Here is a 19,447-nt window from a genome sequence, read left to right as displayed (position 1 = left end):
AGAGTCAGGACCTTCTAGTTTCTGTGAGTTCATATCTCAAAGACTTTTCTAGATCCAGCACATTGAGGCAATCAGCGCTTCTACTTTAATAAGTCTGAGGAGATTTGGCATGTTGTCAGAGACTCTATCAAAGATCTACAGGTGCCCTGTGGAAAATGTACTGAGTGATTGGATCACAGACTAGTTGGGCACAAAGCTACAGAAAGCAGCAAACATAGGCTCTGATGTCCCATCCATTGATGAGATTTATGCGAGGTGCTGCCTGAAGAAGGCAGCCAACATCATAAAGGACCCTCATCACCTGGGTCACATCTTTTTCTCACTGCTTCCTTTGAGCAGAAGCCTGAAAACCAGAACTTTTGGGATCAAGAATAGTTTTGTATCCACAGCTATTAAACTCTTATTAACCATGGACTATCTTCAGTATTGCAAGTCACTTTTTTGCTCTGTTGATGTATTTATTATCTCTTTTATTCAGTTTGTTTTATTTTTACTTTCTCAGTGTCTGGCCATGTACTGTATATAAATTCTATTATTGTTATAATTATCAGCATTATGAAGTTATAGGAGGTGCATCTGCTTTGTGCAATGGCTGGTTAAGTTCCTGGATAGTGGTGTAAGAGCAAATGCTGGACTTTGCTTGGTTGTAAAGGAACATGCCTTTGGCCACAGAGAGATGGATGAGGAGGATTGAATCATGGAGGGAGTCATCCCTATGGGGTTGGTTGGATGTGTCTGGTGATGTAATGACATGCTTTGAATGTGAAGGCTGGAGAGGTGAAAGGCTAGGACAAGAGGCACCTTATCCTTGTTCTGTTTGGAGTGCAAGGAGATTCAGTGGAGGCAGTGAGAAAGGTATGGCATCTTAAGAGATGGGGTAGGAGGAGGTGTAGCTGTGGGAGTTGGTGGGTTTGTTGTACTTTCCCCAGCAACCACAGGAAGTGTAAAACTTCCGAATTTATTGTCATGAACGAGTCACGAAATTTGTTTTGTGGCAGCATCATAGAGCAAACATTCATATAAACCACCTAAAAACAATAAGTCAAATAGTGCATGAAAAGTTGAAGTAGGGCCATGTCTTTGGTTCATTGATTATTCAGCAATCTGATGGCAGCGGGGAAGATGCTGACCTTGTGCTGCTGAGTGGTGATCTTTAGGCTTCTGTACCTTTTTTCCCGATGGTAGCAGAGTGAAGAGGGCATGACCTGGGTGGTGGGATCCTTAAGGATAGAGACTGCTTTCTTGGAGGTGTCCTTGATTGAGTGAAGTCCAGTGTCCATGATGCCGCAGGCCAAGTTAAAAATCTACTGGAGTTTTTTTCCTCTCCTGAGCATTGGTACCTCCTTACCAGTGATGCAACCAGCAAGGATGCTCTCCACCGTAGAAGTTTTTGAGAATCTTCTGTGACATATCGAATATTCTCAAACACCTCACAAAGTATAGTCATTGGAGAGTCTTCTTCATATCTGTATCGATATGGAGGCTCCAGGACAGATCCTTAGAGATGTTGACACCCAAGAATTTGAAGTTCTTGACCCTCTCCACGACTGAGCCCTTGATGAGGACTGGATAGTGTTCTCATGATTTCCTACTGAAGTTCACAATCATCTCCTTGGTTTCACTAACATTGTGCACAAGGTTGATGGCATGACACAACTCAATGAGCTGATCTATCTCCCTCATGTACACTTCCTCATCGCCGCTGCCGACAACTAGTGTCATCGTCAAATTTGTAGGTAGCATTGAAACATTCATGGTGTATAGTGAATAAAGCCATGGGGTAAGCACGTATCCTTGAGGTGTGCCTAGTCAGTAAGGAGGAGATGTTTTTAACCAATTCGTACTGACTGGTCTTCTGATGAGGAACCCAAGGATCCAGTTGCAGAGTGGGGTGCAGAGGCCCAGAGTTTGGAGCTTCTTGACCAGCACTGAGGGAATAATGGTGTTGAAAGAGGAGCTATGTCTGTGAAGAGCAGCTATGTGTATGATTTGCTATTTGAGGTGATCTAGAGCTGAGTGGCTAGCCAGTGATATTTTGACTACTGAAGAGTGATTGTGACGATAGGCAAATTGCAGTGGGTCCAGACCTTTTGTTAGGTATGTGTTAATTCTGACCATGAACAACCTGTCAAAGCATTTTATCACAGTAGATGTGAGTGCTCATGGGAGATAGTCATTGACTATCTTGGGCACCGGGATTGAATCCCTTTTGAAGCAGGAGGTAAGCTCCAACTGCAGCAATGAGAGATTGAAAATGTCCATGAACACTCCAGCTTGTTCATGGCCCATATTTTCAATCCCCTGTCATTGTAAGTGAGAAAACCAATTTGGTTTTGGTAGTAAAGAGTTTTATTTACAGAAGGCAAACATGGGAAAACGGCAACATGGGTAACAGGCACACCCACAATTTACAGCAGGCATGGGAAAAGTCGGATCAACAATGAAACACGTGCATGCAATTTTTAACGAACATGGGAATATAGCAGTGGCAATAAAACATACCGTAAATATTCATGTATAATGCAAACAAAATTCCCCCTTTTTCCCCTCATAAATAGGGGGGGGGGGGGGGTCGCATTATACTTGAGAGTAAAATTTAAAAAAAAATTGCAGGCGAGCGGCAGCGCGAGTTGGGCGGGCGAGCAGCAGCGCGACTTGGGCGGGGGTGGGGAGGTTGTGATAGTCGACATCGCGAATCGGGCGAGGGGGTCATGAGAGACGACATCGCGAATCGGGCGGGGCGGTGGTGGTGAGAGACAACATCGCGAATTGGGTGGAGGAGGTGGTGAGAGACGACATTGCGAATCGGGCGGGGGGGTCGTGAGAGACAACATCGCGAATTGGGCGGGGGGGTCGTGAGAGACAACATCGCGAATTGGGCGGGGGCGTCATGAGAGACGACATCGCGAATTAGGCAGGGGGGCTTGTGAGATGATATTGCGAATCGGGCGGGGAGGTGGTGAGAGACGACATCGCGAATCGGGTGGGGGTTCGTGAGAGATGACATCGCGAATCGGGCGGGGGGGTTGTGAGAGATACTATCGAGACTCGGGCGGGGGAGGGGAGTGAGGTTGCGAGAGACAACAGCGCGATCCAGGCGGGGAGGGGAGGGGTGGTCATATTATACACGGGGGTAAAATTTTTCCCCTCAAAAATGGGGGGGGGGTGTCGCTTTATACACGAATATTTACAGTACACATGCACAATTTATAGTGAGCATGGCAAAAGTTGGATCAGGAATAAAACACCCCCCACCCCAAACTGCGTATGTACAATAATCAAGGAAAAACCAAAACGATACCCATCACCCCTTGATTCAGTGCAGGCACAGCTCTGTGCTACTAGGGACACCAATTAAACATCTTCTCAAACCTATAAGAGTGCACATTACCAACAATTTTTCTAGTCCCATTCCACAGTTCTAGGCTTGCAGTGAAGCAGGATGGTCCCAAGATAACAAAGAGAAAGAACTGAGTAAACATGGTACCCTTTATAGTGCTGGGGGTCCAGCCCAAGTCATTTACAGGACACCAAGGCTCGGTGCCAGCAAGGTTAAGATGATTACAAACACCAAAAGCCCAAGGCCAAGTACAAAGGAATTTAAATTGCCCAGTGGCAGGGTGTGTACTGATGGATGGGGAGGGACCAAATCTTGATTAGCAGGTGGTGTGTCTTCCGAACAAGTAGTGGGCAGTGCTGTCACATGACAGGCATGACCCTTCACAATACAATCCACCCTTTGGAAGTCATACCACTCACTAATCATTATGAAGATTATCAGTAACTCTATGTATATGCTTTAAGTAAAAACAAAAAGTGTTTTAAAAAAAATACTAATCGAGCAGATCTAAGTGTCCTCCGTATGCTAGACAAAGCACATAGTCAAATTCAGTGACAATGCCTCACCAGCCACTTCCCCCACCCCTGACCAAACAGGCAGGTCATTATGTTACTGATGGAGCAGGGTGTTGTGGGAGCTGCTCCCCAGTGTCAGAGGGGAGGATAGAAAAAAGGAATTTGTTTCGTCACAGACTCTTGTGCCTGGTTTCTCCAGCTTAGCTGGCAATGTGAATGAGAAGGCAGTACAAGGTCATCCATCAGATGCCAGAGGCTTCTCTTGGCTTGCTCAACCTGCACCTTGTTCTCACATTTGGGCACTCCCTAAGCACAGATCCCAAATGCCTGTCACCATGCTATCCAGTGGTGAGACAGGGGGCAGGCCGGCAGATATACCTGGGGCACCCTTTTTCTGGGATGGTGCTTAGCACCAGGATGCCATTGCTGCTCATGTTCTCTTTCAACTGGAGCCTCAAATGCCTCTGCTAGACCCCTGCAATGATAGCCAAGAGGAGTCAGGACTGAAAGCCAGCTAACTTAGTGTTTTTAAATCAGGGCTCCTGAAGCCCCCACCCCATGAGGTGTTTTTCTGTTAATGGCAGTTCTAGGGTAATGCTCTCTTTGTGAAACAAAATATATACAATGTTTGCTACCATGCTACCATGGACACCATGCAAGGGTTCACCCTCTTGAATAATGTTCTGTCATCAGCCTCAGAGACCGATATCACAGGGTCCTCAGCCTTTTCAGGGATTCTAGTAGTTACTGTTGAGTTATCCTTCTCTGAGCGGGCATAGTAAGTGTCCAGCTCATCGGGTAACGAAGCATCATAGTCATGTATGGTGTACGTCCTTGTACCTTTTGTACCTCCTTCCTCACCTCTATCCAGGAACCTAACAGTTCTTTCACATAAGGGAAAGATTAATGTGCGTCTCCTCTAATCTCCTGCATTCGGAGCTCCCAATGTAGCCTCTTCTCCAACGGTGAATCCAAACACAGATGGAGAGCATTTTGCAGAGCATCGATGCTCTGTCCGGTAAGGTAATCTTGAGCTTGCTCTTTTTGCCACCGTTGTCACTCTCATCAGATCCCAGCGTTGGCAGACTTTGTCTTCTAATTACCGACTCTACCCTCTATGATGCATTTTCCTCCACCTCACCCTTTTTCTGCATTTTCTCTCTCTTTCCTAACAATCTACTGCTTTGGTCCGTTATGCTTCACAACCAAACCCACATGGGACCCTGTTTTACCCCTCCTATTCTGTCCTCTTTTCACTGGCTTCCCTTCTCTAGTCTTGAGCTGAACTGTCTACCATTTTTTCCTCCTACAAATGCTGGTCAGCATGCCAAATGCCTCCAGCAGATTGTAATTAGACAAAATTAAATGCATGTTTGGAGCTGCTTACAATCAAGTCATTTAAAAATATAGGTGCTCCTCAACCTACGATGGGGTTATGTTCTGGCAAACCCAGCATAAGTCAAAAAAAAATTGTAAGTTCGTATATGGTTATATGGAAAAGAATACTGCACCTACCATTTTTTTAAAATTAAATTTTGAATACCTTTATTCCACACTGAAAAAAACATTAACGTACACAGCTGAAAGCACACTGGGCATGAAGAATGTTTGAAGCATTAAACTAAAATTAATTGCTGTATGGTGGAGATGCTAAAGTAACAGTCATCAATTTCACTCTCTTCTGATGATGCTCGAGAATAACTCGTAAAATGCACTGGGGCATCAACCCTTGTGGATGGTTTAACAGGATCACTACAGAGACTGAGCGTGGTTGAGTTAGCATCGTGAGAGAGTATGCTGTAAGCTACTCTTGCCCGATGCTGCCATCTCCCAGCCTCATGAGAGAGTAGCGTTGCATATCGCTAGTGCGGAAACAGATCGGAATTAGAAATTGAAAGTACGGGTTCAAACCATTGTAACTTTGAAAAATCTTAAGTCGGACCATCGTAAATAGGGGAGCACCCGTAGTAATTTAGGAATCCACAGGGTCTCAAATGGGCAAAGCTGATTTATCAAGTTGATTTGCAAAATATATTTGCATTTTGATTTTTCTCTGTGTGCCTCTCAGTGGCTGTGACATAGATCTCAAAGTTCACACACTTTTAAGCTGTGGTGGATGATGATATTCCTGAAAACAGTTGTCAAAGGTTGCTGAATGATAAAGATAGTAATTACACATTCTGCTTGTCCTTGGTAATTTTGATCAGGTCTCGCCCTACAATCGAGTAACCATATTTAAAAAATAATAATAATATGCATACATGCGATCATTCCCACAAATGGCAAAACTAGTGTCCTCTCTGGTGTTACCATGCTGAGTTATTTTTGTGTTTTTACTGACCTCTGAAGAAAATCGACTTAAAAAATTTGGGATGACCTTATTATCAATGTGGAGTACTAATCATGTACAACAGTGGCTTTCAATCTTTTCCTTTCCACTCATATAAGTATTCCCTTTGCCATAGGTGCTCTGTGATTAGTAGGGGATTGCTTAAGGTGGTATGTGGATGGAAAGAAAAAGTTTGGAAAACCACTGTTTTACTGGTACCTAATTAACTTGTTATGTGCACGGTTTCATACCTCCAAAGGAAATGGATGAATGACAATTTTTCTCAAGCAAAATATTTCAGTAACAATTGGGTCTAGAGCAGCGATTCTCAACCTTCCCTTCCTACTCACCTATCACCTTAAGCAATCCCTTTAGTATTTGCTTATATATACTTCGATGACATCCTCATCACCACTTAACAACACTTGCTTCGCCTGTTCCAGCTGCTGGATGAATTCGGATTTACAAATGCCAGTTTGACAGAGTGATCATTGATTTCTTGGGACGCAAAATCACGGCAGAAGGTGTCTTCCCCTTATCCACCAAAATGGACACTGTACGTGCTTTCCTGAAACCTACCATAGTTAAGGGAGTGCAGAAATTTTTGCGCATGGTGAATTTCTATCACAGTTCCTTCCCTCAACTGCCAACATTCTCTGCCCGCTGTTTCGACTCCTCACCATGTAGCGCAAGGAAGTTACTTGGACTGCGGAGACGGAGTCAGCGTTTGCATCCGCCAAGGACTTTTTGGTCAACGCAGCAATGCTGGCACATCCTAAGCCTAATGCTGCCCTGGCACTCACCACAGACACCTCTGATAGAGTAGTGGGTGCGGTTCTGGAACAATTCGTCAATGGCCAGTAACAACCCCTGGCCTTCTTTAGCCGCCACCTGTGGCCACCGGAAATGAAGTACAATACATTCGAGAGATGTTGGCGTTGTATCTGGTCACACGACAGTTCTGGTACATTTTGGTGGGCTGCCATTTCATTGCTTTCACGGACCACAAGCCACTCACTTTTGTTTTTAACAAGATATCGGACCCGTGGTCGGCCAGGCAGCAGCATTACCTGTTGTAATTTCCGAGTTCACTATAGATGTGCGCCATGTGTCAGGAAAAAAACAATCTGGTCACTGATGCGCTGTCCAGACCAGCAGTACATCATATCCAGGGTGGAGTGGATATCTGATCCAGATGGTCATTGTATAGAACTGCCATCACAAGCCTGGACCTATAACATGTGGCATCACAGCTGGGCAGACCAAGTCTACTCTGCGACATGTCTATGGGCTGCCCCAGGCCGGTAGTCTGCACCTTGGAGACAGTGCCTTTTTGACAAGGTTCACAACCTGGCCCAAATGTGTACCCACTGCCAAACTTCCAAAGTACAGCGGCACAGCAAGGTGCCTCTCCAGTTTTCCCCAGTCGTGCGCCACCTTTTTGAGCATGTGCATGTCGATCTGGTTTGACCGCTGCCAGTCTCCGAGCATGAGGTACATCCTCACCGTATAGACAAGTTCACATGAGGCCGGAAGCTATCCCATTGCCATCCAACGTTGCTGAGACATGCACCAGAGCATTTATTGCCAAATGGATCGCAAAATTCAGAGTTCCCACAAACGCCACCTTGAACCGTGGAGTGCAATTCACCTCCGCTTTATGGACTGCCCTTGCACGCTTTTGTGGCACACAACTGCACCACACCACAGTGTTTTGAAAGACTGGTGTTGAAGCATATCAACTCCTGTCATAACAACAGGTATATGGCAGATGCTATATCACAGAACCCTGGAACACCTGGACAGTAAAGATGGATTCATCAAGAGGCTCTTTATGGACTACAGTTTGGCATTTAACAAAAGTGATCAGTAAATTCCAAGACCTGAGACTCAACACCCCACTGTGTAATTGGATCATAGATTTTCTCACCTGCAGATTACAATCAGTGAGGATTGGTAAAAATATCTCTCCACAATCTTCATCAGTACCAGAGCAACATAGTGTGTTTTGAATGATTAAAAAAAAAATACCATCTACAAATTTGCCGACGATACCATGGTAGTGGGTTGTAAAAAGGGGCGATGAGTCCGCATTCAGGAGGGAGATTGAAAACTTGGCTGAATGGTGCACTAACAACCTTGCACTCAATGTTACTAAAGAGCTGAGAGGAGTCACGTGATGGAGTAGTGGCCGGTCAGGGAACTCCAGCCCTCTCCGGAAAAGTTTAAAAAAAAAATACACAAAACACAAAGGTACAAGAATAAAAATTAAAACAAAGTAAAAGTAAAGGTGGGAAGAAAATGGCAACGAAGAAAGAAAAGTCGAAAGCAACAGGAAGAAGAGAAGAAGAAAGAACATTGGAAGAAGAAGGTGAAGGCCTTACCTGTCCGAGGAGGCCCGCCACGTAGAGAGAAGCCCGCTCCCTAAGGTCAGTGGAAGTCCCGAGCTTGGGACTACAAAAATGGCTCGCGGAGCCAAGTAAAAGTGCGCAACCGCACATGAAAAAAACACACTGACGGGAGGGGGGAACAGCTGAGGAGTCGATCTCCACAGCTGAGGATGACAGCTGCAACACAACAACAGGAAGAGAACACAGAAAACAACGAGAACAAGAAAGAAGAGAGTAAAAAGAAAACAAGGAAACAACAGATGACCAACCCAGAGGAAGAAGAGGAAGAGGAAGAAGAACATAGAGAAATGGAAGAAGAAGGGAAAGGCAAGACAATGGATATATATTTTTTTAAAGAATATATGGAATCAGTAAAAGAATGGCAATTGCAAGAATTTAATGAAATAAAAAGAAGAATTAAAAGTGCAGAAGAAAAAATGAATAGATTAGAGATGGTCATGTCAGATATAGGAAAAAGAGTGGACAAGGTGGAAGAATGAGAAACAGCCGTAGAAATGGAAGTAGAGGACTTAAAAGAGAAATTAGAAGAATCTAATAAAAAAGTTAAAGAGACACAAGAGCTGTTAGCTCAGAAGATGGATATAATGGAAAATTATAATAGAAGAAATAATATAAAGATAGTGGGCCTTAAGGAAGATGAAGAAGGCAAGAATATGAGAGAATTTATAAAAGATTGGATCCCCAGGGTCCTAGGAAGACCAGAATTACAGGAAGAAATGGAAATAGAAAGGGCACATAGAACATTAGCCCTGAAACCACAGCCACAGCAAAAACCAAGATCCATTTTAGTAAAATTCTTAAGATATACAACAAGAGAAAATATATTGGAGAAAGCAATGAAGAAAATAAGAGAAGACAAAAAGCCACTGGAATACAAAGGTCAAAAATTTTTTTTCTGTCCAGACATAAGTTTTGAACTCCTGAAGAAGAGAAAGGAGTTTAATACAGCAAAAACAATTCTATGGAAAAAAGGATATAAATTTATGCTAAAGTACCCAGCGGTACTTAAAATAGTTATTCCAGGGCAGCAAAACAGACTATTCTCGGATCCAGAGGAAGCACGAAAATTTGCAGAACAACTACAAAACAGGCAGAGAGATGAAGACATGTAACGAGAGTAAAAATGACCACGAACTATATGTATGTGTGTATATGGGTGTATATATATATATATATATATATATATATATAGGTGTGTATGTATATATGTGTGTACATGAGTGTATCCATATTTAAAGGAAAATATATAGAGTATAGATTAGAATTAATAAGGGAATGAAAGGGAAGAGAGGAAGTAAGGAGGGAATTAAAAGAGTGACCTTTGTTATATATGAAAATTGAAATCTTTTCTGGGGGGGCTGGGTGGGGAGGAGTTACGGTCACTGCGAAATCAGTTGACGCTTGCGAGTGAATTCGCAAATCCAAATGGAGAGGGGAGATGTGGTTGCCCGACAAGGGATAAAGGGCAACTCAGGAAGGGGAGGGGATAATGGGGTTAAAGAAATTTTACATAGGAGAATAAGGGAAATGTTTGATGTTTTAGAAATGTTGTCTTATAAAGTGTTCAAAACAAGAAAGCAGAAATGGATAAGAAGGAAAGGTGATGATGAGGAAACGGAAAGGAAAGATAAACAAAGTATGAAATGGCTACGATGAACTATATGACTTTAAATATTAACAGAATACATAACCAAATCAAAAGGAAGAAACTGCTAAATTTACTCTAAAAAGAAAAAATTGATATAGCATTTGTGCAAGAAACACATTTAACTAAAATGGAGCACAAGAAATTAAAGAGAGATTGGGTAGGACATGTAACAGCAGCGTCATATAATTCAAAAGCTAGAGGAGTAGCTATATTAATCAGTAAAAATGTACCAATTAAAATAGAAGAGGAAATAATAGATCCAGCAGGGAGATATGTAATGATAAAATGTCAGATATATTTGGAGTTTTGGAATTTACTCAATGTATATTCACCTAACGAAGAAGATCAAAAATTTATGCAATTTATGCTTTGTCTAGCATACGGAGGACACTTAGATCTGCTTGATTAGTATTTTTTTTAAAAACGCTTTTTGTTTTTACTTAAAGGGAACATACTAATAGGAGGGGATTTCAACCTTAATTTGGATTCAAACATGGATAAAACTGGGAAAAAAATTAACGGAAAGAACAAAGTAACCAAATTTATAATTAAATCGAGGCAAGAAATGCAACTTTTGGATATTTGGAGGAAACAACACCCAAAGGAAAAGGAATATTCATATTATCCGGGTAGACATAAAACATATTCAAGAATAGACTTATTCCTGTTATCAGCTCGTATGCAAGACAGAGTAAGAAAAACAGAATATAAAGCTAGAATATTATCGGACCACTCACCCCTGATATTGACAATAGAGTTAGAGGACATCCCTCCAAGAATGTATAGATGGAGATTAAACTCCATGCTACTTAAAAGGCAGGATTTTAGAGAATTCATTGAAAGACAAATTAAAACGTACTTTGAAATAAATACGGAATCAGTGGAAGATAAGTTTATACTATGGGACGCAATGAAAGCCTTCATCAGAGGACAAATAATAAGTTATGTAACCAAGATGAAGAAGGACTACAATCAGGAAACAGAGGAGTTGGAAAGGGAAATAGTAAATATAGAAAAAGAATTAGCAATGAAGGAAGACACAACTAAAAGAAGAGAATTGGCAGATAAAAAAAAAATATGAAACATTACAAACATATAAGGTGGAGAAGAACATAATGAAGACAAAACAGAAATATTATGAACTAGGAGAAAAAACGCACAAAATTCTAGCATGGCAGCTTAAGACAGAACAAACTAAAAGAATGGTATTGGCATCAAGGAAAAAAGACAAATCACATATAATCCAACGGAGATTAATGAAAACTTCAGAGAATTCTACGAACAATTATACCAAACTGAAAACGAAGGGAAAGAAGACAAAATAGATGAATTTTTAACTAAAATTGAACTACCAAAATTACAAATAGAGGAACAAAATAAATTAACAGAACCATTTGAAATAGTAGAAATACAAGAGATAATAAAAAAAACTACCAAATAATAAAACACCAGGAGAGGATGGATTCCCAATAGAATTCTATAAAACATTTAAAGATTTATTAATTCCTCCCCTCCTGGAAGTAATCAACCAGATTGATAAAACACAAAGCTTACCAGATTCATGTAAAACAGCAATAATTACAGTAATACCAAAGACAGGGAAAGATCCACTCGCACCAGCGTCATATAGACCAATATCTTTATTTAACACAGATTATAAGATAATAGCTAAACTATTAGCAAACAGATTAGCCGACTATGTACCTAAAATAGTAAATCTAGACCAAACTGGATTTTTAAAAAAAATACAAACAACAGACAATATTTGTAAATTTATTAACTTAATTCATGCAATACAAGGGAATAAAACTCCAACAGTAGCAGTTGTTTAGACGCAGAGAAGGCCTTTGACAGAGTAGAATGGAATTATTTATTCAAAGTATTACAAAAATTCAGTTTACCAGAGAAGTATATTAATTGGATTAAAGCATTATATAAGAGGCCATTGGCGAAAGTGACAGTAAATGGATATATATCAAAGCAATTTAACTTAAGCAGATCAACAAGGCAGGGATGCCCACTATCACCCTTATTGTTTGCGTTAGCTATAGAACCACTAGCAGAATTGATAAGAACAGAAAATAAAATAAAAGGGATAAAAATAAAAGAGAAGGAATATAAAATCAGTCTATTTGCAGATGACGTTATAGTATACTAAACAGAACCAGAATTATAAATAAAAGAATTGCATAAGAAATTGAAGGAATATGGAGAAGTGTCGGGTTACAAGATTAACGCAAATAAAAGTGAAGCAATGCCAATGAATAATGCGGATTTCTCAAAATTTAAGAAAGAATCGCCATTCATATGGCAAATGCAAGCAATACGATACCTACGTATTCAAATAAATAAAAACCTCGGCCATCTATATAAACTCAATTATTATCCACTAATGAAAAAATTACAGGATGACTTAGAGCATTGGAAAGACTTACCACTAACACTAATAGGAAGGATAAACTGTATTGAAATGAACATTTTCCCAAGGATACAATACTTATTTCAGGCATTGCCAATACACTTGACGGAGAAATTCTTCAAGGAGTTAAAGAAAATAATAAGGAAATTTTTATGGAAAGGGGGGAAACCGAGGATAGCACTAGATAAATTAACAGAATGGTATAAACAAGGAGGCTTACAACTGCCAAACTTTAAAAATTATTATAGAGCCGCACAATTAAGATACCTATCAGATTTTTATCAAACAAGGGAAAAGCCAGATTGGACTAGATTAAAACTAGATTAAATAGGGGAGAAGATACCTGAACATATATTATATAAATGGGATGAAAAATTGGTACAACGTAGGAATTCTCCAGTATTACATCATCTGCTCAATATTTGGAAGAAGATTCAAGTAGAAAGGAATAAAACAAATTACCAATTACCAAAACTATTACTGACGCAAAATCAGTTAATCCCTTTTACAACAGATAACCTTTCCTTTAGAGAATGGGAGAAAAAATGGATCAAAAGAATAGAAAATTGTTGTTCAGGAAATAAATGACTATCCTTTGAACAAATGAAGGATAAATATAATATAACTCAAGATACAGTGTTGGCATACTACCAACTGAAATCCTACTTGAAGGACAAATTGGGAAGCAGTCTGAGGTTACCAGAGGGAAGTAATTTTGAATATGTGATTACAGATACAATGATAATCAAAAAATTTATAACAAATATTAAACTGCAAGAAAAGGAGAATGAGGAAACAAATGGTAAAACTAAACAAAAATGGGAACAAGATTTAAACATAAAGATAAAGAAGGAAACATGGGAGAAGTTATGCTCTGGAACTATGAGAAATACAATAAACATGAGGTTACGTATGAAACAATATAACTGGATACACAGGCTATACATTACACCTCAAAAGTTAAATAAATGGGACCCAACAGTATCTGACAGATGTTTTCGTTGTAAAAAAGAAATGGGAACAACAATTCATGCAATCTGGACGTGTGAGAAAGTGAAAAAATTTTGGGAAGATCTAAACCAGATATTAAATAAAATTACAGAAAGCAATATACCAAAAAACCCAGAGATCTTCCTCCTAAGTAACATAAAAAACAAAGAATTTGGACTTGATTTGGATGGTGCACAAAAAAGATTTGTTAGGATAGCCCTAGTCGTAGCAAAAAAATGTATTATGTCAGCCTGGAAATTAGAAGATAACTTGAGAATACAACAATGGTATATAGAAATGAATAAATGTATTCCATTAGAAAAAATAACATATAATTTAAGAAATAATATTGCAATATTTGAACAAATATGGGAGCCATACATGAAACACAATAGAGAAAACCTACCGAGGACATCTACCACCTAAAATGACAGAAGGAGAAGGAAATGAAAAGAATTGACTCAGTGGAATTTCTTGTTTATTTTTATTGAGTGACAACATTGTTTGACTGGTTTTATGTATCTTAGATTCTGTACTTTAAATGAATGGGAGGGGAGGTAGGGAGGGTGGGATGGGAAGAGGGAGGGGGGGGAGAAAATGACACTATATATTTGAAAAGGAAAATGTATGTATCTTGATCAATGTGGTTTATGGTGTGAAAAATAAAAAAAAATTTAAAAAAATGTTACTAAGGAGCTGATTGTTGAGTTCAGGGAGAGAAAACTAGAGATATACGATTCAGTAATCATTGGTGAAGAGGATGAATAAGTTCTTGGGAGTCACTATCTTGGAGGATCTTACCTGAACCCAACACCATAATGGCATCATGAAGAAAGCACATCAGTGCCTCTACTTGCTCTGCAGTTAGGATAGGTTTGGTATGATACCAGAAACCCTGGCAAATTTCTACAAATATGTGGTGGAAAGTGTGCTAACTGGCTGCATCATGTCTGATGATACCCCTGAGCGTAAAGCCCTCCAAAAAGTAGTGGACACAGCCCAGGATATCACAGACAAAACCCTCCCAACAATTGAGAATATCTACAGAATATCTCCGTTGCTGTCGGAGAGGAACAACAATCATCAAAGGTGTACTCCACTCAGCACATGCTCTGTTCTTGCTGCTGCCATCAGGAAAGAGGTCTAGGTGCCTTAAGACTCGCATCACCAGGTTCAGGAATAGCTGTTACCCCTCCACCATCAAACTCCTCAACAACAAACTCAGTCAGGGACTTATTTAAGGACTCTTACTTGTGCACTTTATTGATTTTCTTTATTCTCTATTGAACAGTCAGTTTGTTTACATTCATTATTGGTTTACAGATCTTTTATTTGTTTACACTGTGTACAGCTTTTTTGCACTACCAAAAGTGTTAATTCTGCCTGGCTCGCAAGAACATGTTGTATGTGATATATATGTATTCTGATCATAAATCTGGAATCTGATCTGAATCAAATTTATATTTTTATTGTGCTTTCTCCAGTGTCTGTAATTGCAGAGAGCTCCCTCAATTGGTCATTGAACATATAGCATGATAAACTAAAAATTTGATCCATAATGACCAGAAAATGAAAGAAGAATTGGTCAAAATGGGAAGGAACTGTTACGCTAATTATTGTTATTCATTCTGGAATGATTCAAATGTATGAAGTTTGACTACTCTGACATTCAACTAATGCCAAATGTTTATTGTGGAAATAATGTCACCCTTGTAACTTTCAAATTAATGTAAATTTAAATAATTTCTATGCATGTCTGTGGTTTTATTTTTTGGTTGTTTAGAAATTGTAATCTGAGTTAAGGCTCTTTTTTGAGAAGAATTGATTGTGGTTTAAGGATGATGTTGAAGTGAGATTAATGAGCTTCACATTGGTCATGATGTTATTCTTCTGTTGGGCTATATTTATTGTCTGCACTAAATATCTTAATTATAGGCCCGAGGCTGAAACTTGTATTTCAAATTGGGATATCTATTGCATACTCTTCCTATATTCATTATTTCTATTCCCTAACTACATGTAATATAACCACTTCTTACACCTTTGATTTAAATGTTTCATTACATTAAAAACATTTGTTCATTTGTGTAATTCAGAACAAAGGCATGAAGCACTATAATTGGTTGTCAGCTTTCAGTTGTGGTGTCAAGAAGTCAGTCAGTAAGTGTAAACTGAAAGTCTGTTATCACATACATTTCGAGTTGGGATCATGGGCTCAATTAAACACTTTAAAACAGTGGTTCTCAACTTTTTTTTCTACTTGCGTACCACTTGAAGTATTTGCTATGCCATAGGTATTGGATATGACACCATTATGTATACATGATGATGTGGGGAACTGACTTATACTGAACACTTCATAGTAATGCTTGTCATATGTAATTTGTAAAGCATTGAGTTGTGTCTGCACTGAGGTTGTGGCTGTCATTTATTTACAATGGTGGGGGTGGGGGGGGCCTCAAACATAGGTGCTCTGTGATTGCTTAAGGTGGTATGTAGGTGGAAAGAAAAAGTTTAAAAACCACTGTTTTAATCTTACCAAATTGACTCGTTATGTGCATGGTTTCATAACTCCAAAGGAAATGGATCAATGGTAATTTTTCTAAAGCAAAATATTTCAGTAACAGTTGGGTCTAGAGCAGTGATTCTCAACCTTCCCTCCCCACTCACATACCACCTTAAACAGTCCCTTACTAATCACAGAGCACCAATGGCATAGTAGTTTGTGAGTGGAAAGAAAAAGGTTGAGAACCACTGCATTAAAACAACCAGCTGACCATCTGAGTTTCTATGACACTGTCTGTGGACCATTTCCTTGGCCGCTCGCCCACCTGTTCAAGTTCCTGACGCTCTGAATGTGGACTTACCGTTCGGTCCTGGCCTGACCATCTGATCTCCTGGCACCCTGACCTTGGACTCTCTCGCCTAGGCTCTGGCTGCCCGCCCATCTGAGTTCCTGACCACGAATTCTCACCAAAGCCCCTGGCACCCACCCATCTGAGCTGCCAATGCACCGAACCCATACTTGCTGCCTGGACCCAGCCATCCGCCGCCTATCTGAGCTCCCAATGCCCCAAACATGCACTTATCACCTGGTCCCGGCTGCTTGGTGCCCTGAACACAGACTTGCCACCTGGTCTCAGCCAGTTGCCCACATTCTGAGCTCCCGATGCCTCGAATGATGCAGGTATTTACTATGGTAAAAAGTAGTATGCGTGTAATAGTCTACCCTCTAAATTTAACCCTGAAAACTGATCCACAAAATTCGACTATTACATGCATATACAGTGGATGTAATAATATTAAGTTACTTTGACATCAAGACGGTAATGATTTTAAGATGTATACTACAGTATCTTTAAAAATTGGAAGAGTTGATTGATTAAGCAGTAAATTATACATTTTAACACTTATATGAGAACCTGTAGAGTTTTATAGAATGGTTTTTTTAATCTATTTAAATCATCATTGTTCTCACATTTTTGTTTTGATTTCTAAAGAATTCTGCAAGCAGACTTTTGGCAACTGTAAAAGCACATTTTCAGGAGGTCTTGATGTATGAAGACACTAGACTTCAACAGAAAGCCTTGGCCTGTATTCCTATCCGAGAACTGAGAGAAAGAGCTGATGAAAAGTTATTAAGTGCCACAAAACTAGACCCTGGTATGATTTTCTTTTTAAAAAAAAAACAAAATTAAAATAATGTTTGGAATCTTAACAACAAAATGCAATTGTGAGAGATTTGAAATAAAAACAGAAAATGCTGCAAATGTTCAACATCTATGGAGAGAGAAAAAGGATTAATGTTTCTGTTGTCATTTTAAATGTTTGAATGACCAGAGGAGAAAAAAAATCATACAATTAAAAGAGTTGGTAAATATTCATGAGAGTGCAGTAAATAGAGGCAAGTAAATAAAGCAGACTACTATTCTCAACACCAAGGAATAGTGGAGGCAGAATCTGAAAAAGGTATTTTAGATTTTAAATAAAATTAAGGATTTTTGGGAATCAGTCCTAGAATAGACCAGCCATAGTCTTGACCCTTTTTGAATTGCACCTTTGGTTGTTGCTGGTTTGAGGAATAACAAAGTGAGAACTCATCAGGGATCCAAACAAATTTGTGAGCTTAGAGGTTGATTGATTAGTGATCACTTGTCTGAGTCTGAATCAAGCTGGAGCTTGGTGAGTGAGGAAATTCCAGTCTGGTCTAGGAAATTCCTTTGGTAAAGATAATTAAAAGCTTGTGCGTGTGTGTGAAATCAACAACAACAAACCAGAAGCCATGGATATAGATAGATTTTTGGCATTACCGTCTCTTGAGAAGTTTAAAAAGACTAACAAGCATGAGTTGGTGATTATTGCTAACAAGTTGGCAATTGCTTCAGTGGAACCACAAATGAAAAAGAGAGAGAGAGAGAGTAATTAAAGGGAAAGCTCCACAAGCTTGTTGAATCCCATTGTGGTCAAAAGGGGACTTGTTGAATCCCATTGTGGTCAAAAGGGGGCTTGTTGAATCCCATTGTGGTCAAAAGGGGGCTTGTTGAATTCCATCGTGGTCAAAAGGGGGCTTGTTGAATCCCATCGAGGTCAAAAGGGGGCTTGTTGAATCCCATCGTGGTCAAAAGGGGGCTTGTTGAATCCCATCGTGGTCAAAAGGGGGCTTGTTGAATCTCATTGTGGTCAAAAGGGGGCTTGTTGAATCCCATCGTGGTAAAGAAAAAAAATCACTTTTGAAAGGATTTGTTGAATCCCACTGCAGCTTAAAGAAAAGGACTGTGTTGGCCCATTGCACAAAACTAAAGCCGGGAATTAGTATTTGTTAACAATTATGTGTGCAGCCAAGAAGATTTCTGGAGGCCATTCACTAAGAAGCATTAAGGCAAAGGCAATTGTAAAGGCTTTGTTGCTTTTCACCTTGGTTGGCCTGCTTAGAGAAATTCAGTCAGATCAAGGGAGTAACTTTCTGTCAGGCTTATTCCAACAAGTGGTTTATGAATTGAGAGTTAAGCAGATTGTATCCTGCATACCATCCAGACTCAACAGTAGATGAAGGTATGTTATGATCGCAAGGCAAAGATGAGAAATGTTAAATCTGGTGTCAGTGTTGGTTCTGTTTTTTACACATTCAAATCCTCTTAGGACTAGGTTTTTAGGATCATATGAAGTTAATTCTAAAATTAATGAGGTCACTTATGTTATTGAAACTCCTAATCGCAGACAAGAAACTCAGGTCTGTCATGTAAATATGATTAAGCCATATTTTGAGCAGGTGCCTCACAGTGATATTATGAGGTTATGGTTATCAACCAGGATAACAAGTAAAACATGTTTCAGAGGAGATCATGGGATACACAAATGGATAAACCCGAGGTTGGAAAATTCTATGGTTTTGCAGGACCTGGAAACAAAGTTGGCTCATTTTCAAACTTCAGAAAGGAAAAAAAAGAGGCAGTTACTTTTAAAATTTGATCATTTATTTCCAGGTGTACCTCAGAAAATTTCTCTAACTTACCATGGTGTGGATGTAAGTGATGCTAGACCTATTAAACAACATCCCTATTGGATGATTATGGAAAACCAGTAGATCAGAAAATTAACCACATGTTAAAGAATGGTATAATTAGAAAGTCTACTTCAATTTGGAGTTAATCTTGTGTTTTAGTGCCTAAGCCAGATGGAACTGTTATGCTTTGCACTGACTATAGGAAGGTAAATGTATGACAAAGACGGATGCTTACCTTAGAGTGGATGATTATGCAGACAAGGTGGGGAAGGCAAAATTACTTACTAAAATT

At 39.6% G+C, this 19,447-nt stretch overlaps 1 protein-coding gene across 1 annotated transcript in view; it reads left to right on the top strand.

Annotated features, from left to right (window-relative positions):
• Positions 1–19,447, top strand: part of ngly1 (N-glycanase 1) — a 58,517-nt gene that overhangs the window by 9,651 nt on the left and 29,419 nt on the right. The window contains exon 4 of the mRNA XM_069914006.1: positions 17,153–17,315. Coding sequence (XP_069770107.1) covers positions 17,153–17,315 — 163 coding nt within the window. The remainder of the gene's footprint in view (positions 1–17,152; positions 17,316–19,447) is intronic.

This window comes from Narcine bancroftii, chromosome 1 (genome assembly GCF_036971445.1).
Source record: "Narcine bancroftii isolate sNarBan1 chromosome 1, sNarBan1.hap1, whole genome shotgun sequence".
Classification (NCBI taxonomy): domain Eukaryota; kingdom Metazoa; phylum Chordata; class Chondrichthyes; order Torpediniformes; family Narcinidae; genus Narcine; species Narcine bancroftii.
The sequence above is the reverse complement of the archived record's forward strand: the minus strand, read 5'-3'. Positions and strand labels throughout refer to the sequence as shown.